The sequence below is a fragment of the Anoplopoma fimbria genome, chromosome 24, assembly GCF_027596085.1.
Source record: "Anoplopoma fimbria isolate UVic2021 breed Golden Eagle Sablefish chromosome 24, Afim_UVic_2022, whole genome shotgun sequence".
In the NCBI taxonomy this organism is placed as follows: Eukaryota; Metazoa; Chordata; class Actinopteri; order Perciformes; family Anoplopomatidae; genus Anoplopoma; species Anoplopoma fimbria.
The window spans coordinates 4,265,117-4,292,387 of NC_072472.1; the positions used below are offsets into that span (position 1 = coordinate 4,265,117).

General features: G+C 38.5%; 3 protein-coding genes across 3 annotated transcripts in view; 2 read left to right on the forward strand and 1 right to left on the reverse strand.

Moving 5' to 3' along the window:
• Window positions 1-580: 580 nt before the first annotated feature.
• Window positions 581-11,246, forward strand: ube2b (ubiquitin-conjugating enzyme E2B (RAD6 homolog)). Its single transcript, XM_054625657.1, has 6 exons — window positions 581-755; window positions 4,636-4,716; window positions 5,702-5,727; window positions 7,019-7,108; window positions 8,282-8,370; window positions 9,481-11,246. The coding sequence occupies exons 1-6, from the start codon at window positions 712-714 to the stop codon at window positions 9,607-9,609; spliced, it is 459 nt and encodes a 152-aa protein (XP_054481632.1). The 5' UTR covers window positions 581-711; the 3' UTR covers window positions 9,610-11,246.
• A 482-nt stretch (window positions 11,247-11,728) lies between these two features.
• On the reverse strand, window positions 11,729-14,172 carry cdkn2aipnl (CDKN2A interacting protein N-terminal like). The gene is made up of 3 exons (XM_054626524.1): window positions 13,930-14,172; window positions 12,198-12,303; window positions 11,729-12,065 (listed from the first exon to the last, which is right to left on the reverse strand). The coding sequence occupies exons 1-3, from the start codon at window positions 14,139-14,141 to the stop codon at window positions 12,057-12,059; spliced, it is 327 nt and encodes a 108-aa protein (XP_054482499.1). The 5' UTR covers window positions 14,142-14,172; the 3' UTR covers window positions 11,729-12,056.
• Window positions 14,173-25,857: 11,685 nt separating this feature from the next.
• Window positions 25,858-27,271, forward strand: part of jade2 (jade family PHD finger 2) — a 171,506-nt gene continuing 170,092 nt past the window's right edge. Inside the window, exon 1 of the mRNA XM_054626084.1 lies at window positions 25,858-26,146. Within this exon, the coding sequence (XP_054482059.1) occupies window positions 26,078-26,146 (69 nt within the window). The 5' untranslated portion in view covers window positions 25,858-26,077. The remainder of the gene's footprint in view (window positions 26,147-27,271) is intronic.

A 27,271-nucleotide genomic window follows, 5' to 3' on the forward strand; every position in this document is an offset into this window, starting at 1 on the left:
TATATGTTCAGACATTAAAGTAAATACATATCACACAACTCCAAGGCTTGAATATGTTTTATAAACCTCTGTTATGATTTTTATGTTATGATATTATATAAACAGAATCATTATTGTATATACAGTTGTTTTATGTTTTATAAACCTCTGTTATGATGTTTTTATAAACCTCTGTTATGATGTTTACTTCAGCTTGCAGGACATGTATGAAACAAAATACTACATAAACAGAATAATTATTGTATATACAACGTTACGTACTGCAAATGTGTTACCTGCTTTCTTTGCACATATAAAATGTGTGTGTTTATTATATGTTCATGTTTTATAAACCTCTGTTATGATGTTTACTTCATGTTTCCAGCACATTCATTTAATATTTCGCAGACATTGAGATGCATCCTGTCAGTCACACCAACATAAATGCATTTGGATTTTTTTTATTATTAAGACAACACTTTTTTATAATGAACATTTTATTTTTTTGTTGTTTTTGTTTTTTTGGAGGGGCTCTGACATCACAAAAGGGGGCGGGGCCTGACGCACTGTAGTCCACTGACGTCACCAGAGAGGGTTCAGGCAGCCCAGTTGTTTTGGAAGAAGAAGAAGAAGAAGAAGAAGAAGAAGAAGAAGAAGAAGAAGAAGAAACACCGGATCTGCTCTCAGTTTATGGTCCTGTTTTAGGCTTTCTTTACACACAAATTACGAATAATGTCCACACCTGCAAGGAGACGGCTTATGAGAGACTTCAAGAGGTACTGCAGCGAGCTTTATGTGTGTGTGTGTGTGTGTGTGTGTGCTATCTAGGAGGCTAGCTGGGTTAGCTTAGCATTAGCTCCTGCTGCAGAGAATGCTGTGTTTTAAAGGCATGGTGTGGTGATATTATGGGATGTGATGTGTTATTGTTATGCATAGTGTCCAGACACATCATATGCATGCTTTGCACATGATTTATTGTTTATTGTCAGTGTGTGTTTGATGACATCAGAGGAAAGGGTTGGAACAAATGTCAGTCTGTGCATGCTTCTTTTGCAGCAACGTGGCTTCCAGGTGTTGCACAACCCACCACCCCCTGTGTGGGGTCAAGAGGTCAATGTTTAAGGTGGCTTCATGTGTGTGTGTGTGTCTGCAAACATTCTTCTTCATGCACACAAATACATGAGTATTTATTCTATCAAACATGTGCTGTGAGGACATTGATGTGGGATCACACCTGGCAAAAGGAGGGTGCTTGTAATACCTGCCATCCCCAATCTGTTGCATGGCATCCTACTGTGTGTGTGTGTTCAAGAAGCACTACCCTGAGCCTTCCTCGTAGCACTTATTGCATTCGTATTAGTTTGTTTCTGTACTTTTGCTCTGGTTTATGCTTTAAGATGCTTGTTTAAGAAAGGAGATGCACTTATGACTTCTGGTGACTAGTAGTTCTCTTGAATACCTATGTTGAATACACTTATTGTAAGTCGCTTTGGATAAAAGCGTCTGCTAAATGACTGTAATGTGTGTGTGTGTGTGTGTGTGTGTGTGTGTGTGTGTGTGTGTGTGTGTGTGTGTGTGTGTGTGTGTGTGTGTGTATTCACAAACACACACCTGTCAGTGGAAAAAAAAAAAAAAAAAAAAAAGATCCTAAGCCGCTAGAGCAGAGTGGATAAGGTGTCACTGTAACTCTACTCGGCTGGGTTGTCCCCCAGGTGGTAAACCTCAACACAAACAACACAAAGGGGCATTCCTGGATCAGCTTGTGGGGTATTTCTTGAGCTCCCTTGTTTGATTTGAAGTCGTATTTATTTGCACAATCTTGAAAAATCAGCGATGCGATCACACTTTTGTGTTGAAGTGCTAATTTTAACAAACAAAAAAACCACCTGGATTTCTTCACATTATATCCAGCAAAAGCAAACCCCTTTCACTTCTTCTCCAAATGTATTTAAGGAACTGATGTTGTGGAACCAACAACCCATCACTTTGCATTTCAATACTTTTGGTTTCTTTTTTTTTTAATAAACTATTATTGCTCTTCACAGTACTTGAGTGAGGATTCGGCTTTATAATAGCTTAAGATCTTAGGTCTATTTTAGCACAGTTAAAGTCTTATTGGCACTGTTGGTGTTTGGGTTGAGTTTAGTTGTCTGGACTCACTAAACTAGATCATTTCTAGCAGATCTTAAGTCGAACAAGTTGTATATATGTGCCAGTTTCTCAATTAACTGCATGTTATGGAGGGTTACCTTGACTGCATTATTTTAGGTATGTTATTACAAACAGAAATGATTCTAGGGCTGCAACTACAAAGTCAATTTTGATATGTAATTTGCATTATCAAACCTGTGGATTTCCTTTTTTTTTGTCTGTAAAAGGCCAGAGAATTTTGTCAATTTCTACCGCAGACTCCAAGCTGATGTCCTCACAGTCCAATTGCCAAATATATTAAATTTAAATGACATAAAAACAGAGTAAACCCTTAACATTTGAGAAGCAAATGAGAGAGTGATTGGTAGCTTTTCTTTTTCTAAATGACTTGAATATCATAATGGTTTCTCACCAATCGATTAACCAACTAAAAGCTTCATCTCTTTCTCTAAATGAACCATCACAGAGTGCCCACACTGCCCAATACTTCCCCCTAATCCGCTGTCTGCAGACTTGATCAGTAATCCTCCATTTCCTAGTCAAATGAAGTAACCACCAGTCTGTTTGGTAGTGAAGTTGAGTGGAGCATCCCTCCACCAGCAGAGAGCTCGGGCAGATTACAGTAAAGGAGGTTAATTGCAGAGGGTCCGTCTGCAGCAAGGGACTCCGACATGGATCGCACACAAACACAAATCAGCGTACCTTGTTTCATAGCTGTAAGCGCTTATTAAACCAACTTTAATACAAGGACGATGATTGTAGCTCTAAATAGTCTGTGGTGATTACGGACCTGCCCCTCATGTACTGGTGATATGGAGCAGGACCTTTAATGCGACACAATAATGGACCCAGAGAATCAACAGAGTGAATTACAGTCTATTCTGGGTGCTACGACTCATCTCAACATGCTCCCTGTTTAATAGGCTCCACTGATCAATAGTTTAACAAATAAGATGCTGTCACAGGAAACTTTATTGACAAGATGTTGACCTGCGACTTCTGTGTGTTTTGATTTGTTGACGTCCTTGTTGCTAGGCAGTTGTTGTTGTGGCGGTTGTTGCTCTTCACTCCGGAGATTGCTCGTCAGTCAAACAGCTCTGGGCTGTTTTTTCTTTGTGGCGCTGCAGCTAATGATTATTTTCATGAATGGTTGATCCATTATTGTGTATCATTTTGGGTAATCCGGTGATGAGTCATTTGGGCTGGAAAAATGCCGAAAAATACCCATGTCATGTTTTAATATTGTCTTGACTTTAACTTTAACTTAACTTTAAAGTCTTCATACAATTTTATAACCAACTATTTTGATTATATATTAATCGTTAATACCAATTTTATCAAACCAAAAAAGGCTAGAAGTCTGCTGGTTCTAGTTTCTCCAATGCATGGATTTGTTACTTTTATCTGTTTGTATACTACTGTTGTGTTCATACAAACTAATCATTTTAAGACGTCACCATATTCCTTTTTGAGAAATATGTAGATTAATAATTAATGAACTAGACAATCGTTAATGGCACCAAACTTTCTCTGAGTGAAACCAACATGTTAGATTTATCTTGGCATAAATAATTTATAAACACAATCTTTTTTTATCAATCAGTGTCAGAGTAATGTGATCTTGTTGGTATTTGTTTGTGAGGATCTGTACCAAACAAAAGTCTAGAATATGATTTGTAGGCCGGGACATCATGGCAGCACGACAATACTAAATCAGAACGATATTTTGAGGCATATTTTGCCTGTCAAACCTCCTGAAATGTGGATATTGCAGCAGTCCATGTTGTGATTTTCTTTGGGTTTCATATATTGTTGGAAGCTTGAGTTTCTTTAGCTGACATTCCTTTCTCTGTCCTGCTTAGGTACCCGGTTCTTTTTTTATTATTATTCCAAACACATCAGCATTTCTGCTGCTGCAAAATTTAAAACACATCACCACCTCTGCACCAGATAGTTTGAGTGTCCTGAGTTTACATGAGCTGGGCTGAAGAGTGACAGAAACAAACATTCATTGAAAACACCAGGGAGTCTCTCCTCTTTATTTCAGGGTTCGTATGTGTGTCTGCAGTTGATCTGGATATCCAGAGATCATTCCAGGTGAAGGTCGCCTCTGTGGCTAAAGCTCTCCGTGGCTTTGATCCTCCAGTCTTGGCACAGTAGTGCTTCAGATCAATGCTAAAGCTACCGCTAACGTTAACCCACATGTGACAGCAGGATGGGCAGGGTGCGGATGATCCCGCAAGCCTGGCTGTCTACTGAAGTCATGTTGATACAGCAGTTCGTGTTTTGACTGATAATTATCCTGCAGTCTAGGTGTTAATTAAAATCCTCACGCTCTCTCTCCCCACTGCCTCCCTTCTTCTTTCTCCCCCGACTTTGTTTGTTTTCCCCGTCTGTTTCCATCCTGATTTTCATTTGTCTATCATCTTTTCCTGTCTCTTTATCTCTGTTTGTCTCTTTTTTGTCTCCCCCCCCCCTGCATCTCTTTCTCTCCGTCTTACCCAGACTTCAAGAAGATCCTCCCACTGGTGTGAGTGGAGCACCATCAGAGAACAACATCATGCTTTGGAACGCAGTTATTTTTGGGTGAGTCATGCTCTTAATCCAACTCCGCCCTGCTGTCTTTACTGTGCCACTGAGATTGTGATGCCACAGATCCCCCCCCCCACACAAAACCAAGCCACATTCTCAAGCTTTAACTAAAGAGAATACTACTGATTGCAGCCCTGATTGAGTCACGAACAGTGTGGAAAAAGCAGCATGTTGCGAGTGTGTGATGGGAGAACGGGCTGGGAGATATCAATGTGGAGGGAGTCTAGGGGTCAAGGAAGGGACAAGTATAGATAAAGACGAAGCCAAAATTGTGACCCTTTTTTGAATTTGTGATCATTCTTAGGGCACAGTTTGATGTGCAAATAAAGATAAGATAAGATAATCTATTATAAATAAGTATTATAAATAATTAGTATTATAAATAAGTAATCACACAGTAAAAAAAGTAAAAAATCTACAATAACTAAAATATTATTATATGTACAGACAGAATAATTATTGTATTGCACAGATTTATAAATATTTATTTGTGGTCTAAAAGGAGAACAACTTGTGAAAAAGCAAGAAAAAACATGTTTTTTTTTTAAAAAACTCTTTTTGTTTTAAGTAGTATGAAATTCTGGGTTTAAAAAGTTAAAAGCAAAAAAAATCACAACATCAAGAGCACAATCAAATTGCGAGCAATACCAGAGAGTGACTGAAAACTCCAACAAGAAGCAACAAGGTGCAAGAAAAACAAACCGGAGCGACACACACGGGCTTAAAATAGAACCTGTTAATAGTTCCTCACCGTATTCAAAGTCGAAGGGGAAGCTGCCAGAAATCTTAAACGAGTAGGCAGCTGTTTTAATTGGACCCTTTACACCGACTTTGTGAATGTGAGGAGTAAATACAGACTCTGGTGTCAGAGCAAGAAGTCCTTGAAGGATATATTTTAACACTGAAGATTATTGGAATTTGAATAATAATTGTATTTCCCTCTCTCTCTCTCTCTCTCTCTCTCTCTCTCTCTTTGCAGGCCTGTGGGGACACCGTTTGAAGACGGTAAGTTCTCCACTTTGATTCATCTTGTCCAATAAAGTGCCGGCTCAGAGGGAGCGCATTTATCCAAAGCTCTGGATTTGATTTAAACGTCCTCATACACTGATATTAGGAGTGGAGGTGCATTTTTCAATCCGTCTGTTACAGCCTTCTGGGCAGCGCGTTGTAAAAGTTATTGTGGCTCTTGGAGGGGTTTCACTGCCGAGCAATCCATCACAAATTCACACACTCAAACATTCCCACACCTATAAATATGTATTATTGAATCATGAAGAGATGAAATGATTACATATAGGACATCTGAGGGTGTTTAAAAACAGTCTGAAATAGTTTTAAATCATCTCAATTTAAGGCCAAGAAGTACTTTAAATAGTTCAAGGTTTTTCTTCTACCATGTAATAACAAGTTAACTTAATGTGCAGTTTATGGAGTTTATGGCTCTACACACACAACATTTGATTTGTAATGAAACAGTGACGATGATTTAAATATCTTCTTTTTCACCCTTTTTTTATAAATTTGCCCCCAAATTATTGTACCATACAATGCGACAGTGACAAAAAAACAGATGTTACAGTTAAAATAATCATCATGACAATCCATATAAGTATATTTTCTAATATTCACAAATGCAGAAGTACACAAAATCACATAAAATAATGTCTAAAGCAACGATCCTCCTTTTGGACATGGCCAACTGTTTTTTATATTTTCTGATTAGTTCTATTACATGCACTTATAATTTATCAGGTGTTACTTACTGTGTGCTCATCAACTCTGGGTGCATCCATCTGGAAATTATGTTTTTTAAATCGCTGACATCAGCACCAGTTAGCCGAGTAGCTGAACATTCATTAGATGTGTTCAGATAGTAATGAACTTGCACTTTCTGCTGCATGGTACACACAGTACAATAGACACACATTTATGCACATATACACACTTTCTATTCCCTCGTACGCTCGTTTTTTCTTTTTTTTTTGTGCCTGTAATTATGACTCGGGTCCGGCAGGAGAAGCGCTGACTCAGAGTTCATTGTTTTCTCCTCTCAGGTTTCTCCCTCCTCTCTTCTCCTTTTAGCCTGCAGAGTCGACATCTCTGCCTCGGTGAAGGATTAGCCTTTTTCTTTCCCAGTCGAGCCGGCTTTATTTTTAGAAACGTAATTGTTTCTTTCGCTTTTCTCCGACCTCCTCAATCTGTGTACTCCTCACAATATTACTTGTATGCTCCTCACTCACTCACTCACTCTCCCCCCCCCCCCCCCACCTCCTCCTCCCCCTCTGTCTCTTTGCAGGAACGTTTAAGCTGCTGATAGAGTTTTCCGAGGAGTACCCAAACAAGCCTCCCACAGTTCGGTTTGTCTCCAGAATGTTTCACCCAAATGGTAAGCAGCAACAGTCGTGGCCTCCCATTATCTCAAGGCTTCAAGTTTCTCCTCATCCCATCACATTCCTCCCATCTCTCTGCTGTCTCAGTCCATAATTCAAATTAATTTAGTGAGTTTAGTCTGTGACCTTCTCTCAGTGTACCCTAACGTTTTACTCAACAGACAGTAAGAGTAACGGATCTCCGTTATACAGCAGTTAAAAACTTTATTTTTTTCTCGTGGCAGGTTGTGTCAGATTAATAAAGAACCTGCTGCCGGTGTGTTTTTAGACGTTCCTCAAACTTGCCATCATTATTTACCTGCATTCTACTTTATTCTGCTTTTATTGTCTAATGAGAGATGAGGACAAAAACCTGACTTTGCAGAGGATTTCCTTGTTTTTATTGAAACAAATATGGCTACAAAATGTGCAATAATCACAAAAAATCAACAACAACAAAATCGGTAATAGCCCATAAAAACTAATAATAATAATAATAATAACTTTATTTATATAGCACCTTTTTAAAAACAGAGTTTACAAAGTACTTCGACAGACAAGGCAGCAAAAGCAAGACAATTAAGCAAAGAAAGCTCATATGTAAACCTATTCATGAATAAATAGACTGGAGCCTATGAAAGATATCAAATAAAACTGTGATGTTGTTGAGACTGTCTTATCGATCTCCTCCGCTCTCAGTCTGATAATAACTTATAATAATTAGTGTTGATGAATAATGAATAATGTGGGATTACTGTTCCTTATTTTATGGGCTATTTTGGAGTGTTGTAGGTAATGCATGTATTAAAAAAACACTCATAAAAAGGTGCATTGTAATACTGATTTGCGGTTGTGTTCATTTGTTTTCGATTGGTTGGTGCTGCGTGTTTCATCACTTAACTTTGTGTGCTGTATTCCACACTTCTGTAGTTCACTGCAATATGAAAACACAGACATTTTATATACAATTTGAAATGTACTGCTTGCTTAAGAAATTGTAAAAGCCCCGTGTTGTCATCTTCACCATCTTCTGTGTTTATAAAAAAGCATCTGCTCCAGATAGGTTTGTACTTTCAGCCTTTTACCAGATGCAGAGAACTCTATCTCATAATAACTGATGTTGTGATGTTGATCTCTTTTTAATCTGGTCTGAAGCTTGAACCTGTAGTTTTTCCTCTCTTGTTTACCAGTTTACGCAGATGGCAGTATATGTCTAGACATCCTTCAGAACCGCTGGAGCCCCACATACGATGTGTCGTCCATACTCACCTCCATCCAGGTCCGTTGGTTTCACTTTCAGAAATCTGTACTGCACTTGCTTCAGTTCATAACATCAATGAAATCATTGGCTGATTGACAAACACGGGATGTTGTCTGTTAGTTGAAACTCAAATGCTCATGTGAAGACTGTACAGTGAGTGTGTACATTTCAGATCATCAGTAGATGTTAATTCATCGATTTCAAATGATGTTTCCTTTTTAATGCATCCAATGTTTACTGTTCAAAAGGGAGGGAAAAACGTCAAATAATATATATGATGGTAATAATAGCAAATGCATGAAGCTATATAACCTTCTACATTCTGATGTAAACATTGTAGAAGTCAACCCAGATTTGTAAAAGATGATATAATAATGATAAGTTTGAGCAGGAAAAAGCCGATAGCTGATTAATTGCTGATTGCCATCAGTTCAACCATTAACATAGGTGCATATTATCAGAATAGGGAGGGAGGATCCAAGAGTATGCGGTTAATTTCATGAATGGATAATTTCATGGCTCGATTATTATTATTTATTTTATTTTGAAAGAGAGAGAATAGTGTTGTTTCAAATTGGAGGTTTCATTTTTTATTTGCAGGAGAAATAAACTTAAAACGTTCCAGATATGAAATGTAAACCCACATTTTAAGCCCACATTTTCTAAACCCTATCATCAGAACAATGCGTTTCTCAATTCTCAAACTATCTTAATAACAAATATGGAAAACATAATTTAAAGTCTCTCCTGCATTTATGGATGAAGCGCTCTCTTATGCGGTGCATTTCTCAATATTCCACCCCCATAAGAGAACCTGTCCTGGATATTTAATGCTGATAATACCCAAGACATGTGGTTATTGTTTTCTAGGGATGGGTCATGATTTGAAATAGTCATTAAATCATAAAAAAAAATGTGTTTTCACTTGTTTTTATAACTGCCTGGGAGGGAAAGAACAGCTCTGTGAAAACAGGAGAAATGTGTTACTTTTGTCGACTATACCAGTCAAAATATTCTGTGTAACTCCTTCAAAAAGAATGGAAATATGATCAAACATTCCCCAGTGAATTTTAAATATTGTTTCTGCCCACATCTAATATTTTCATCACTTTATTCCCCCCCCTGCAGTCGTTGCTGGATGAGCCAAACCCGAACAGCCCGGCCAACAGTCAGGCCGCACAGCTCTATCAGGAAAACAAGAGGGAGTACGAGAAGAGGGTGACGGCCATCGTGGAGCAGAGCTGGGTGGACGTCTGAGTTTTGTCTCTCTCCCCCCCCCTTCCCCCCCTTTTACTCCCTCCTCTCTTCATCACCCCAGTACTCCAGTCTTTCATATTTACCTCATCAAGAAAAAGAAAAAACAGCAACTATATCAGAAGAACTCAAGTGCCACCCTGAAAAAAAACAACAACAACAACAACAAACAAGGAAGAACATAAAAAACAAACAAACCAGAATGGACATCAACATGCTTGCCAACACATTTGAGGAAAACGAGGGAGGGTAAATCAATCTTATATTTGTGTTTCCTTGTCCTTAATTTTACTTTTTTTTTGTATTGCATGATGTGAAATAAGTTATTGCTAACAGAATTTGTAATATATCTTTGTTGTTTGGTTGGATTGATGCAGATAGTGTTTTGAGTTTTACACGTTTTCTTTTTCCTTTTGGAAGATTTTTTTTTTTGTAACGTCTGCTGGCGTGCACACAACTTGGCTACTAAATCAGCATATTTTGAGATATAACAATCCAGCTTCCAGACTCCATATCATTGCAGATCATGAGGAACAATCGGATCGCTTCCACCATATCTCTGTTATTTTAGGAGACACCGTAGGTTCCGGCGCTCACAGACGTCACAGGCTGCAACGGCGCCAAAGTCTCCCTGGCACCGATGAATCATGAATCACGACTCCCTCGGCTCGGCAGCTCCTCAGCTTTTTATTCCAATCATTTACTCACTCCGAGGTAGGAGAGTATATTAGAGAGGGAGTGTTAGGAGAGAGTAAATATTAACACCAGGATGGCAAAGGATGAGCAGGGACCGAATCCCAGCTGAGCCGAGGAAATAGTGTGTCTCTTTGTTAATTGTAATCAAAAGCAAAAGAACTGGAGTCCAACAGTGCTTGTACTTCTAAGATGTTCTTGAATGGTGGACGCTAAATCATGTTTATTTTGATGCGTTCATGGCTAATGGGGTTTGATTGACAGCTGTGTTCTCTGTTCTGCTCATTTACTTTAATAGACCTTTTATTGGTTGTCACAGCTCATAATGTATCTTAATGAATAGAAGATGAATGCAGATCTAGAGTGGAACTGTTCTCCATCTCTCGACAGCTCATCGTAGGCGTGCGCCCACGTGGTTTTCCATCCGCCGCAGAAAGTGAACGACTTTCAGTGTTGCCTGTGACGTGTCTGTGCTTTTGAGCCTTCTCTTAAAATGACACATATGACATTTAAATGAACAAATGAGCAGAGGAGGAAAGCCGAGCAGTCCGGTGCGTGGTCTCTTATTTTGTTTGCTCTAAATAAAAACCGTTAAGAGGGTCGACTGCAGGGAGGAACAGCTCTTACGCAGTTTCAATCCTAAATCAACCGTTTCCCCAAAGCCTCAAGTTGTCTTCGTGCCTGCATTTGTCTCCTTTTTTTATTTGTATGTGAAGCCCAATTAAAAGACCACTTGAGTATATTAACACAGCTCAACTCCAGAGAAAACCATCATCATAAAACAGGGTTCCTCTTTTCTGAAGCAGTAAAAGGTTGTGTTGTGGCTAGCGATTTATTTCACCCCCCCCAAAAAAAACCACAGAAGGGATATGTTACAAAGATTTTGTGAATTAAACAAAAAAATGTATACTTATAACAATATGCTGTATAAACATAATAAAACACATTTTTCAGAGTTTGAGACGGGTTTCTTGATGTTTTGTTTGTCCTCACTGTTTAAATTTGACTTTTAATAATTTACTTAACAGTTAGCCCTTATTTTTCCTCACATTAATGATGTTTTTCTGTAGTATTGTTTATTAATCTAATACCATTTTTTTTTTGGTCATGATTAAGGTTGGCTTTGTGCTCAGAAATGGTCATACAATCCTTTTAAGAAGGAAATTAATCCACCTGGAGATGATTTGAAAGCACTAAGCAAGATGCAAAAATAACCCTTAACTGGGAAAATGAAAGAAATGTCTTGTTCCAATTTTGTGAAGACCATTAACCAGCTGATCATTTGTGTGGTTCTGTAGAGCTTTGAAGTGCTGATAAGAGAAAAGTTAAGTCCTCTATTGTTTGTTTATTCACACAAAATCAGCACAAATGTAATATGAAAAACAATTACCACGATAAGAAAGAAAGTCTTTTATGTTTCAGTCATTAGGAAAAGACCAAACGTCATCTTTCATCTGAATTTATTAAAAAACAATACATAAAACGATGAGTACGCTTTAAAAAAAAGTAAAACAATAGTGTAAAAATGTACGAGCAGTGAAGCTCCCACACTGCTAAAAACATCTTGGCTGTCTCTCCACAAGTAAAAGCTGAGTCACACAGTCTTTCTGATTTTGATAAAACATTTAAGATGTTAACACGTTCATCATAAAACATGTAAAAAAAAAACACGTGACATGTGCTCCGAGCTCAGTTTGTATGTAAACAACAGCAGAGTCCCGTCGGTCTTCAGGCTTTATCCAACACCACTGAGCCGGTCATCGACCCTGTGACGGGAGAGAGAAGAAGACATGAATGATTTAATCTTGTCAACGTGTGTGTGTACACGTGTGTGTGTGTGTGTGTGTGTGTGTGTGTGTGTGTGTGCGTGTGTGTGCGTGTGTGTGAGAGAGACAAACCTGTTGCTTCTTCATAATCTCGTCTCTCGTCTTGAAGATCGGTGCGTCCTCCACCACGACGCCTTCAGCCATTTCATTCACTCTCTCCAGCAGCTCTGTGCTGTACCTGCCATTGGTGAAGAAAAATGATCTGTTAATATTTATTAATAATACCAATACTCTAAATCAATAATTCAGCTGTGGGATATTGTGTTAAAGTAAGAAAAACAAGAACATTTTGTTGTATTTTAGGCAACATTCCCCATTTCAAGAGATTTTCTTTGTCTTACATGACGGTAAATTCAAAAAAATAAACGTTTTAAAATGTTAAAGTCAGAATTATTAACTCTATTTCAATCATTCCATGAAAAATCTATGTTTTTAGGGTATTTATAAGGTGATGTTCAAAACCTTTACTCTAAACTTGCAATTACTTTTGACTGAACTAAAGGAGTCACTGAAAAGATGTATAAAAAACAATAATTGGATCAGCTTCTTTTTTTTTTTTAAATAAGAAATTTCAGCGCAGAAATGCCTAATATGTGTTAAATTAATTTAGAAATACTGTCTTTATTACTTTACTTTAACATGTCCTACTTAATATTGGTCACAATCCCTTAAAAATACAAATATAAGGCTTTCCTCTGTAGTATTTCTTTCTGTTACCTCATAGATATTGTATCAGTCAAACTCCAATTTGTACTGAATTAATATACAGTACCAGTAAAAGTTTGGACACACCTTCTCATTCAATGGTTTTTCTTTATTTTTTTCTACATTGTAGATTAATACTGAAGACATCCAAACTATGAAGGAACACATATGGAATTATGTGGTAAACAAACAAATGCTCAACAAACCAGAATATGTTTTATATTTTAGATTCTTCAAAGTAGTTGAATGAGAAGGTGTGTCCAAACTTTTGACTGGTACTGTAATAAAATAAAAATATCAGTTGTGGCATCCCCAAAAAAAATTGTTTAAAAAAAATAAGGCTTACTTGCTTAATATCTTTATCAGCTTTTATTGTGGATTGCTCTTATTTTTTAGTTATAATATTTTCTGTCTGTTTAACTTGAGATTTTATTTATAATATGCTGCTTGAAAAACAATGAATCTGCAGTCTTCACTGTGCAATTATAGCTATAATAGTTTGTGTCTGTACGTATTTAAATATTTCAGTTATTGTGGATTCTTTATTTTTTATCTTATTTATAAAAAGCTTATTTATAATACTTGTTTTTTCTTTTATTTGATCTTGTTTTTCTTTTACTATATCTCTTGTTTGCACTATACCCTATGCTGCTGTAATCCTAATAAAGGATTATTTTATATTATCTCATAAAAGGCCAATTTGTTGCAATGTCATCTTGTGGCCATAAATGTTAAAGTCAAAAAAACTTTACTCTAAACTTGCAATTACTTTTGACTAAACTAAAAGGAGTCACTGAAAAGATTTCTATAAAAAAAACAATAATTATTTTATATATAATCAGCTGTTTGACTTGAGAGGAAAAACAATGAACTGCAGTCTTAAAAAAAATATATGTTGCAATACCACCATATGGCCACTGGGGGCAGCAGAGAGCCTTCAAACAGCTGATTAATGCCACGAAGAAGAGTCTGAACTCCAAAACATTCCGCCATGCGTACCACACAAACTCTCACAAATCAGACTTTATACCAAACAATATGTTGAAACTTTTAGTCAAGACTTAGAGTTAGGTTAGAGGACCATCACGTGTTTACGCACCGACAGCCGAGGAAGACGTTGTTGGCCCAGACCATGGACAGAGAGACCAGCTGGTCCAGATGCGGGTCCTCGAAGTCGCTGATGTTCCGCAGGAGGAACTCTCTCCGGGCCTGCCAGTGCTTCTCGCTCTCCCAGTAACCCCGAAACGTGTCCACCTGGTCGGCCAGAGCTCTGTTCTGCTGAATGAAGTCCTCTACGTCCATGTTCGCCATCTTTGCTGTTCTCAGGACGAGTAAACGAGAGACAACTTCCGGTCTAAGAGGAGGGTCCCGGAAGTTGTTTTTCATAACTTGGCTTGTGTCAAACAGCGACACTCCGCGGTGGAGCTGGGTACTACACCCGGACCTGAAATACCGTCTGCAGAGGGGACAGGACCAGGCAAAAGACTGGACACACCTTCTCATTCAATGGTTGTTCTTCATTTTTATTTTTATTTTTACTTTTATTTTTATTTTTATTTATTTTATATATATATATACAGTACCAGTCAAACGATTGGACACACCTTCTCATTCAATGGTTTTTTCTTAATTTTAATTTTTTATTTTACTATCAAACAATTTTTTTTAATTTTTACTTTTATATTTATTATATATATATATATATATATATATATTTATATATTTATATATTTTATTTTATCCACCGTTTTCCGGAAGAGAACCATGGCCTCAGACTTGGAGGTACTGACTCTCATCCCGACCGCTTCACACTCGGCTGTGAACCGCCCCAGTGCGTGTTGAAGGTCACGTTCTGAAGAAGCCAACAGAACCACATCATCTGCAAAAAGCAGGGATGTGATTCTGAGGTCCCCAAACCTTTATTTTTATTTTATTTTATTATTTTTTATTTTTATATATACATACAGTACCAGTCAAAAGTTTGGACACACCTTCTCATTCAATGTTTTTTTATTTATTTTTTTTTTTTTATTTTTTTTATTTTATTTTATTTTATTTTTTATTTTTATTTTTTTTACTTTATTTTTATTTATTTTATATATATATATATATATATATATATATTTATTTTTTTTATTTTTTTTTACATTATATTTTGTTGGACCTGAGACAAAATGTTCACTACACACTTGACTGCTTTCGGTCGCTGTCCAGTCTCTCTAATCAACGTATCCTCATTCAACGATTAATATGCTATCTTACAAAAAAGTTACTCCTTGTTAAAGCCAGCAACACGTGTCAAGTTTAGTCTTTTCAAAATAAACCTATGTCTTCGAAGGAAACAACTCAGTTAGGTTTAGGCAAAAAAACCTACTTGGTTAGGTTTAGGAACAGATCACGTTTGGAGACGATATAATCATATTTTTGTAAAATTAATAAAACCTTAAATGGCAAACCACATCTATAAAATAAATACAATAAGTTTCTTTTTTTAAGAGATAATACAATGTATGCGAAAGCTTTTAAAGAACAATAAGATAAAAGGGCCCATTCTAACATCACACATTTTCACCTTTCATAGCAGCAGAAGCACATGTGAAACTAATACTATTAACACTGGCTCTGTTCCATTTAAGTGTCTCAGTGAGCCATGAAAGTGAGTGATCATGCACATAACCTGGACCCTTGAATTGGCTGGCATAAATGGAATACATTTGTCACTGATGTCACTAATTACACCTGTGCTTTCCCTGCTACGATATGTCAAAATGTCTGCTGTGAAAAATACCTCCTTGGGTCGCTGTGGTCTGTTAAAATGAAAGCAGTAGCCTCTCGCTGTCTTCAATGCAGTTCATCGGCTGGAGGTGAGCTGACACGGCTTTAGGCTTCCCAGGCTTCATCCTCCTCCCTTACAGCTTGATCTCTCTGTGGTTCTTGCTTTGCCAGGAGATATATAAAATTCACAAAGCAGGTAGTGTGGTGGTGAAATGTCTGCACACACACACACACACACACACACACACACACACACACACACACACACACACACACGCACTTACTTTCATTTTTCTGCCTTCTTCATCTTCTCACTTGAGCGACACATCTCTCTCTCTCTTTGCACTTGACCAGCCTGCCAGGAATATGATCAGAGAGAAACACTGGACTTTTAACCTCCAGCCCATGTAAAGAGGCTTATGGTCATTCAGGCTCACAGATCACAGATATGCTCACACACCACACACACACACACACACACACACACACACACACACACACACACACACACACACACACACACACACACACACACACACACACAGCAGAGGAGGCTTTGGGGCTTGTTTTGACATGAAGTCATTGATATGCAGAGGGATTCCAAAAAGGAAAGCAAGCCAACATGAAGTCAGACGGACTGACAGACAGAGTAGTCATACTTTTGTTTCCACAGCTCAGTAAAAACTGATTTAACTGTTAATTAATGTCGTTGTAAAAGCCTAAAAACATCTGGGAGGAATACAATACAGGGTTTGGCCTCTGTGATAATTAATTAAGAAGAGAGGGTCTATTAAAAAATCATTTTGGAAATTAAAATTACCCCAAAGAAAAGTTTCCACGTGCACTTGATTGATAAGATGATCCTTATTAGAAAAGAGAAAATTATACATTTGCTTTTCATTGTTAAAAAGGCTCTATACTCCTGAAAAGATATGCAAATGATTAGAATACACACACACACACACACACACACACACACACACACACACACACACACACACACACACACACACACACACACACACACACAGCATAACCTCCTGCATATCTGATGTATCATGCCAACACATTTGGTTTAAAAGAGAAAATTGAGGCTTGTAAACAGGGCGGCTTTTCATAAAATCTCTTAAGGACCCATTAAATCCGATCCTCTGTCAAATAAAGGTGAAAAATGGAGAGAAAGAAATAAAGAAACACCTGAAATCATTTCCCCATCAGTTGTAAAGGAACAGTGGAAACCCAGCCAAAGAAAACACAGCAGGTTGGAACAACAGTCGAACACGCAGAGATGAAATAATGTCTGAGCAGATCCAGACAGGAGGTTTTTTTTTTTTTAAATGTGCAACCTGACGTGTTCAGTGAAGATCGAGATCATTGTTGAGAACCAATAAAAGGACTGTCTCACCTTCAGAAATATCCTGCATTCATTCTCATTGTGTAAAGATGCCAAACTCCAGATGTTTCAAACGCTGCATGCTGGTTCAGTAAATCTTAACTTGATGAGCTAAATTTGTGGTTTCAGGTTTGTTTTGACCTTCTTTCTGTAGATTTATGCATCAAGTTTAACACATTTTAAAAAGTTTTAAAGTGTTTCATCTTCATCAGGTTTCTTTAGGTTAACAACAAATTAAGATTTAAATACCCGAACAATCAAAACAACAAAAGAAAGGGGGATTTGTATTTGCCAAAAAGCCCATTATGATGAATCACTCCAGATATAACAAAGAGTATTTCTTTAGGCTTTAATTTAAAAATAACTTTATTGAGTAATGCCGTTGGTTTTGATTCCACTCTTAAACTTCTCCCACATGTTCCAGCTTCATCCAGTTTTCCATGGCGCTCTGAACATTGTAATTCTATTTCCACGCAGTGTCAGTTTACTGCGAGTGGTTACAAAACAGGCCGGGCTCTCCTGATGCTCTGAATCAATTGTTTTTGGCTAACACACCACAGAGAAACTAAGTTAACACAAGAAACATGACGCCGCCTGAATCTTCCCTTCTGCACACTGGACTTGTGTTCATGCACATAACACCTGCACAACGGCCCAATCCCAATCTCCACACTCACGGGATTAGAGTCGCATTTCTGCAAAACTGTGAGGGTTTGAGGGCTCTCTTGCAGACATTTCCAGCCCTTTACGCACACTTTGTCAGTCCAAATTTCTGCAGACTTTGCTTTAAAGAATTACCCACAATTCATCGCAATGTGACGTTAAACACAGGATTACCAGTAGAAGCATGGATACGTCAAAATGGTAAAGAAAGAGGACCGCATATTGGTGTCCAGTCTTGCATATTCAATTTACACAAAAACATTGAGGATTAAAGATGGTACATAAGAACAAATGAAAGCAGAGACTATATTATACAACTGGTTCGTTAATCAAACATTTTTGTTATTGAAGCTTATTTGACAAAAAAACAGGTAAATCGAGTATTTGACTATTACCTCTCATCATGTGAGGCAATAAGATTCTGGAAAACGTTAAAATCAGGGAGTAAAGACTGATAATAATAATTCAAATAATAATCTTTATTTCATACAGACAATCTAGCTCCAATTGCTTTACTTTTATAAATAAAATAAAAAATAGAAAACCTTCCCTTTACAGATAAATTAAATAAAAGTGGTAGGAAGAGAGCATGCATGATGTCAGTTAAATCCATGAGGGTTCAGGGTTTAAGGAATTAGGGTCGGGCCACTATTTCTCACATATTAGGTGCACATATATACATACATATGCACAAGTAAAACCCTATCCTTAACACTAAATGCCAGCTCTTAACAAGTTTCAGTAAGAAATGTAGCCTCTAAAATGTTCTCTACGCAGACATTCAGTCCTAAAAAGACAAGTCATGAGTCATAAAAACGCACTTTCACCTCCTGTCAAATTCCCCCCTTGGAAAAACCCCACCGGTGACACTCCTGAGTATGTTTATATTTTGGGCAGCTTCCAAGTCATACAAGTCGCCGCTTTATTGAGTGAACTAACCCATTAGGTTTATGGCCTCGCTCTCCCTCCACCATCTCACTCTGCCTGAAATATACACCGATGCTGAAATAATACACTGTGTTCCAGCCAGCTCTGGCAGACAGCCGTTCTTGATGAGTCACCTAATGTATGCTTACTCAGGAGAAAACTATAATTGGGAAGCACACAGACAACAGGTAGCCTTTTCAGACGGAGTTCCTGGAGGAGGGCCAGCGAGAAAAACGATTAACCCGTTCTGTAAAGTGTCTGTGTGGAGATGAGTGTTACTGCGAAGGGAGAAATGAAGAGGCAGGAAAGAAACATTGTTATAGATCACTGTAAACCTGTTCAGGGGTTTGGAAGATAATTAGATGTGTAAATCAGGATGTCAACTTTCAATGAATTCCTTTCAAAAGCTGACTCAGTCTAAAGAACAATTTTACTATTTCCCCACAAGCAGTTAAAATCTCAGAGTAAGGTTTATTTATAATCTTCACCAGGAGAATCAAGCAATGGCTCTTGTGTCTCCGTTAGTGAGTGTGCGTCTCCCTGTCTGTCCACGGCTAATCAGCAGAAGTTATGGCTGCAAAATGGCCTGTTTTACACTGCCATTGACTGCCTGCTGACTCCTCCTCACATACTACTCTTAACAGGCCCCCAACCGGTAGGGGCCGCTAGTGATAACACAGCTAAGAGCACCGCCGACCCCCAGACGCTAACTCACTTTTAGTGTTTTGTGTGGTGTGTTTCGCTAACAGCTAACTGGACTATCAGTACACACACTGCTGAGTACCTCTCAGACGCAGCTCTGCAGCCAGAGACACAGTGGGGAAAACAGTTGTCTCACTTTTATTGTTTTGGATTCTTTGTTTAGCTTATGGCTAACAGCTAGCGCTACTACCAGTACTTTCACTGCTGAGTACATTGCCGCAACTCAGGAGCTGCTAGACAGGCAGAGAGCTTCTAACAGCTTGGTAACATTGTCTTATACGACTACACCATGCCGATTGCTTGCATACATAGCCTCTTGTTTTTGAGTTTGAATGAAGTGTTATTTAAGATGCCCTACAGCCCATTGGTGTCTAGACAGGGAGTTAGCCAACTGTGGGTTGTTTTAATTCAATCACACAATACAGCAGTGGTCATTGCAGAAACACCTGGTGGAGAACTGAACTCTGCTGAGTGCATCTTTCTAGTTTTAGAATTTTACTCTGTGCACATTTTTAAGGTATATTGCATGTTGCGCAATACCAAGTACTTTTGCCTGCTGTTTTTCTTAGTCCCAAGACTTAGTCCCAAGAAAAACAACAGCATCAGGTGCTTAGCAAATGCCCCAGAACGATTAATAATCATGTTAAATGGCAAAGCCCTGTCATGCCACGGCTATAGGCGTTTTTAATTTTTGTCCGATGGGACCAAAGGAAAAACATTTGCCATTATTGCTCCTTAACCTTTAACCAGGTAGTCATTTGAACCCAAACCATGGTATTTCCCTAACCCTAATCAAGTCCTCTTTGTTCCTACAGTTACCCAAACCTCAAGCCGGAAATATGCTTCTGCTGAGTGTACATAATCAAATGGTGTAATAAAATAAGATAAGATAAGGTAATCCTTTATTAGTCCCACAGTGTGGACATTTGCAGGATTACAGCAGCAGAGTGGATAATGCAAACGAACAAGTGACATAAGTAAAAAACAAGATATTCAAAGACATAAAAACACAACAAAAACTAAAGTATTATATAATTGGACTGAATGGTTGTTTATATTGCACAGTGGATACATTCGATTTATATTTATCACTGTTAAAATACATGACATCATACTTCCTGTTCTGTACTTTTCGTTCTTCCTGTTTATGTTATTTCCTGTTTGCACCCCCTCTCAAGGCAGATGATCATTTTGAAACGAGCTACTTTTTGATCCCACTGAATGTTGGCCGTATAAGCCCAATAAGCCCATTGCATAATAACCCATGAATAACAACACATCCTAATGTTTACCTTTGTATTTTTTTGTATTTTTTAATGTAAAAAAAGCACAAGTACATTATGAAAAACTAATATTAATGAACCTTCAAGACATTACTGAACAATCCATTTAAAGAACAGATGATGAACAACCTGAGATGTCTCGCTGATCCCTCAACAATTAATTTTATCTGTTTTCATTTGTCTTTGCAAGTTCTTTTATTTTTCCGCCGTGATGAGTTGCTGAATATTATGTTCCTTGAGCGCTGAAAGGTGCTGTGAACCACACCGAGAACACTGGCTTCCATTTACCTTTGTGAAGAAATATGAACTGGTCCGTTTTTTCTTGGAAAACTCGACTCTCTGTGTCCTGTCATGTAGCCTTCACATAAGCATGTGGGATTTATAATAGCGTATCCAGCATGGGCATAGCAGTGCATTTCATTGATAAAAAATTGTATTGAAAAATTGGAATGAATGACTTGGTGGACCAGTTCTGGCCCTCTTGCCATTTGTTTGACCCCTCCTGGTTTTAAACCATTGCACCAGTTATAGAAGGCTAATCATTGGAAAAATGCTAAATAGGAAATACAAACCTCTGGTTGCAATGTAACAGCTGTACATGCCAGATCAATAACGTCTAAGCAAACCCTTAAGTTATATTTTGATTAAACCCTACAGCTATTTTAGTTATGAGCTTTAGTATGTAGGAGGTAAAGCAGGAAAAGTAGCCAATTAGCCATCTTGAGACAGATTAAAAAAAATAAAAAGTTGGACGAGCGTCTTTGAAACTTTGCAGCAGGTCTATAAGAAATAGAATTAAGCCTCCCATAGAGGAGGGGTGCTTAAAACATTTTTAGGTTTGGGACCAAAGTGATAAAAGTAGCCCGTCACCCTGGGACCCAGACTAATTAAAACCAGTGACATGTAGGGATGCTGGAGCAGTAAGACCTGCCAGCTATTTCAGGTCCTGAATCCTGACCTATTGTTTAAAAAAAATGAGGATATCTACCCGTCTATTGGCCTAATTTAAGTTGACAAGGATATCGGGGCCATGATACAGTAGTGCATGAAACTCCTCACCAACAACCAACCACCACCAACACACAGCTGCCTCTGCATGAATACTGTCATCTCTGTGTCCACATATTGATCCTATTTCCTGGAATGTGTGGTTATGGAAATCAAATGCAACCTATGTCATGGAAAAATAGCGTAATGTTGGCCGATGCTGTGCCTGTGTGTGTGTGTGTGTTGTGTTGTTAGAGGTGGCTGCTGTGGTTGGTGGGAGAGTGATTGAGATTAATATAAGCAGAGATTTACACTGACAAGAGTTTATGTGCCGTGAATAGCAAAAGAAAGAAAAAGACCAAGATGTTTGGAACTAATTAACTTGACTGGAGAACTTCAAACCAAATAGATTTCAAAGTCCCAAGACGATGAAGGGAATTAAATGTTAAGGAAATCAGGCATTTTGATTCTGGTTTTTGCTCTTTGTCTTTGTTTTTTTTTAACACAGCTCTGCTCCTTGCTGCTGTCTTTAAATCCAAAATAAGGAGCAGAGGAAGCTTTGAAGGGTCATGTTAGTGCGGTGGTACGGTACATGACATGCTCCAAATGATGTACCACTGATGTAACTGACAACTACATGTAGTACAATTTTTGTTGTTGTGGTATTTGTCATTGTATAAATGGTTCATGGTGGAGTTGTGCTTGAATCATACCACGAAAACACTACATATATAGTCAATAAGTATCTATACAACGTTTAAACACTTTAGCATAGCTTTAGTGATACGCTAACACAGCTAAATTCACACAACTGTCAGCTAACTGCTATTTAAATAAGTATTGTAGATGTTTGTGTGTTTGTTTCATCATAGACATCTTAATCTGTTGTGAAGGACACCAAGTCAGAAAGTCAAACTTGATTTTGTGCTAACATAATATAACCTAACAATGCTTAACAGTTACTTACGTTACTACTGTAACTTAAATACTGTTTTGAGGTACCCGTACTTCACTTGAGTATTTACATTTTGTGCAACTTAATACTTCTACTGTTGTTCTTTTTATCCCACTATTTGACAAACAGAGTTACTAGTTACTTTACAGACTTTCAGGGTGGTATTGCTACTTGTGCTTTAGTAATGTAAAAAATCTAAATCCTAAAACCTCAGCACAGAAATACAACACAGATGGTCCAATTAGGTCTGAACCACATGGACTCATGGAGGAACTACACTGTCGAGATTATTGGGTATTTCTGTTATGTAGATGACATATTTATGTTGTTTTGTAGTTTGTAGAGAAAAACAAAGAGCAATACACCAGAAGGATAAAGAAGCAGGAGGTTAGTCCTCTTTTGTAAAACAAAATCCATCCAAGGTTTTGCTGAAAGTCAAGATTATATTATTCAAAGATAATCTGTTAACATGTCTGCAGCCTTGAAATAAATCCTACCTCCTTCAGCTCACTCTCAGGTATGTTGACTCAGTGATTTCTGAGTCAAAGCTTGTTTAATCTTGTGATGTTTTTTTCCTATAAATAAAGATTTGTTAGTTACTAATACTTGATATTAATAAACTTATACTTGATACTATAAAACATCTAGATGAAGTAAGTAAAAAACTAAATAAATACTAAACTAGTACTCTTAAAATGCACACATGTAGCATCTTTAAACATTTAACAAAATGAAAATGGGAAAATGTTCTGCAGCTTTAAACTCAAAAAAATACTACAGCTACTATTTGACCCACATATGGATGAATCTGCTGCCTAAATACAACAACACGTGCATCTCATCAGACAGTAAATTGCATTACCTCACATTACAAAACGACCATGACGAGGGTCACAGGCTGTTTCCTCAGGGGACGCTCCTCCACCTGCGTTATGTGGAGGAGGAGGAGGATGGAGGAAGAGGAGGAGGAGGAGGAGGAGGACAAACTCTGTGATGCTGGTGTTGCATTTGAATGTGTGCCAGAAAAATCTCCTCCTCTGTGTCCTTCACCGCTTCATTTCACTTTGTGCAAAACAGCATCACAGCATCACAAAACAGCATTTCCTCTCTCTCTCTCTCTCTCTCTCTCTCTCTCTCTCTCTCTCTCTCTCTCCCCCCCTTCTCTCTCTACTTTCTGAGTGACACCTGATACAGCCGATAGGAGCATTTGAAGCACCTGACATCCTTGCATGCAGGATCTCTGTGTGTGTGATACAAGTCAAATCGTCCCGTTTGTTCATCCGAATGACCTTAATATTCGTGGGCCTCCTGGCTCTGCAGCTATATGTGCATTGACCAGACATTTTAAATGCAAAAAAAGAAAAAAAAGAAAAGAGAAGTTGAGATGATTCACTGCAGAGATGCAAAGTCAAAAGCTGCACACTTTGAATGAGACAGGGAGTTTTTTTCATGGGGGACTGAAGACGGATTTGTTTGTGAAAGCTGTACTTTGCAAACATCAAACTGTGGAGAAATTACAGGAAAATGTAGTCCTGGTCAAAAACAGGCCAAGGGGACAGTGATTTAGAGACAGTGGAGGGCAGTAGATTACGCATTGATCAAACACCCTCCTCCCCCTTTTTAAATATAGATTTTAGAGAAAATGTGAAGGAAGGTAATTTACTTGCCAACCATTCCCTTTGGATCCCTGCGAGGAGCAAAATCAATCACCGGTGGAGAGATATTATCACTTACAGTAAAATGCAACTACAGGCCTTCGCTTTGAACTTCAGGCACCAGCCACAAATTGTGTTCACAGCAGTTGGTGGTAATGGTGAGAGTGAAATGAAATAGGTGCAGTTGAAATCTAAAAAGTGCTATCAATTGCAAGTTGTGGATGAGTTTGAATTTTCTAACATAATTCTAAAGGAGCCACACGTCAGTCATAGAAAACAAGGTTCACTATGAATCAATTCCAGGATTTCACAAGACGTTACAGTAATATTTCACAATAAATACAATTATTATTACAACTCAGCTGTTTACAGTGATATTCCTGCAGTCTAAAGATATTTCCCAGCATCATTCAGAATTTTACAGTGAGTACATACTACAGTAGTTTAAATTAACATAAAACCATTTTAAAGGTGATTTTAAGCCGACATACAGTACCAGTCAAAAGTTTGGACACACCTTCTCATTCAACTACTTTGAAGAATCTAAAATATAAAACATATTCTGGTTTGTTGAGCATTTGTTTGTTTACCACATAATTCCATATGTGTTCCTTCATAGTTTGGATGTCTTCAATATTAATCTACAATGTAGAAAAAAATAAAAATAAAGAAAAACCATTGAATGAGAAGGTGTGTCCAAACTTTTGACTGGTACTGTTTTCTTTTTGGAAAACTTTCAAACTTTTTTTGTATAATATGCAGATATTTCTCAAATGAATTCATGCATGATCGAGTCCTCTATTGATAAATAACCTTATTAATTGTTTTCAGAAACTTTTATTAATTAATCATTTGTGTGTTATTTTTTTTATGTCCCATTTCACCTCTCTCTCTCACCCACCACCACCACCACCACCACCCCTTAATGAAACCCACAGCCTGTCGTGCTGACAGTGAACCGGCAGGTGAAGGTTCAATCCCCATCCTCTCCTCTCCGAGGCGCAGTGATCTCGCGTTTCTCTCGGAGTAGGAAGTGCAGCTTTGCTGGAGCACTGAATTGAAAGTACGCCATAAATATGGCGCCAAAAAGAGTTTGCAAGCTGATGATAAGAAGCTGATTATTTTTTTATCTTCATGCATTTGTTCTGTGTTTGAACACAGAGAGAGAGAGAGAGAGAGAGAGAGGGAGAGAGACTGTGCGTCTGAGCGCAGGGTTGGAGACGGAGACGTGGAGAGAGAGCGGTGCTTTATTTTGGAAGGAGGGACGTTGCGAAACAGAAGGTGCTCGCAATCTTCTCTGACTCATCATTTGGAAATAAAGCATCCTTTTTTTTTTTTCTTTTTTAATTTCTTCAACCCTCCTCCTCCTCCTGCTCCTCCTCCTCCTCCTGATCTCCTTTTTTCCTCGCGTTTCGTTGGCACCGGAGAGGAAAACAATCGTCGGATTTGATACATTCTATATTTTTTTTTTGGAGGGCTGCTTTCCTTTCCTTTTTTTTTTTTTTTTTTTTTTTTTTTTTTGTGTCTTTTTTTTCTTTTTGCAAAATGCGACATGCTTTCCTGTGAGCTGTAATGTGCGCACCTCACAGCCGGCTACAGCAGCAGGACCAGCGGACACCACCACCTCCTCCACCACCCTGTGTTTGTTGTTGTTGACTTGCATAAAAAAAAAAAAAAAAAAAAACCCTGCAACTCTGCAACCAGCTCCTGTCTGCCACTTTTTTGGGGATTTTTTTTTATTATTTCTGCAGAGCCGACGCGCTGTCAACGCGCACCGAGAGGGGGAGGGAAGGGACGGAAGGGAGGGGACAGGGACGGTCCTGTCACAGCCCAACGTGGAGCCCGAGCAGCGGCGTGCCAGGGCACCGAGTGGGCCAAAGATCCCCTTCTCTCCTCTGCAGACATACATGTGCCAGACTCCCAATGCTCTCCTAATCTCCAGGACCTGTCTGGATCCGAAGCTGACTGCCATCAAGGTAAAGGAAAATAAAACACCCATGGAAATATATATATTAAACATGTAAAAGTGTGCATGTTGCAGGACTGCTGGAGTCCCCTTCATGTGTTGTGTGTCGGTGCTGGGAGGCCACCACCAGGGCTCTGTGCGCACTTTTTGCAGCGGGCTTGTCAGTCACATTGGCCGGGTGCTGGGAGCGGTGCATGTGGGTCAAAAAAAAAAAAAGAAAAAAAAAAAAAAAAAAAAAAGGGGGTTGTTGTTGGTTGTGAGTGCAACAAATGCATATAACACCTTTTTAAAAAAAATTATTTTATTATTTTTTTTGAACGGAGAGGTGTAATTAATCCGGGTAAACTACTTGGCTGCAGGCGTGAACGTGAACGTGAACGCGCCCCCGGTGGGAATCAAGTGTATGTGTACGAGCGGGGCACATGGAGAGAGTCCAAAGAAGTGTGGGTATTTATATTTATTTATTTTATTTTTTTGTGTGTAATTGCGACAAAATAAAGGGCCATTTGCAGCAGCGTGGCGAGGAATGTGAGTTGCAACTTGCAGGCGGATTTGAAAAAGCAGGAACACACACACACACACACACACACACACACACACACACACACACACACACACACACACACACACACACACACACATTCATAGGTGCATTTTAGGTTATGATATGGAGTTTGTGTGACTGGTTAGGTAGTCTGGGTGCAGGGTGGAGGTACACACAGTCCCTGGAGGATTTTTGCAGGTTCCTTCAATGCTCAGTAAAAAAAATAAAAAAAAATGGGAGGATAGGGGAGCAGCTCTGCTTTTAGGAAGGCTGAGCACGCAACCACACACACACACACACACACACACACACACACACACACACACACACACACACACACACACACACACACACACACACATCAAGGAATTAGAGCAACTCCTCTCTGCCTCCTCCTCCTCCTCCTCCTCCTCCTGCTTCATGCTGAGCAGATCTTGCTGGCTTTAGAGGAGGGTGGGGGTGTTGTTTACCTCCTGTAAGTCAGAGCTCTGTCTGCATCCCTGGGTTGGTGGATGCATCCTTACCTGTTTAAAAACAACAACAACAACAACAACAACAACACCACCACCAGCAGAACAAGGACATGTGGAT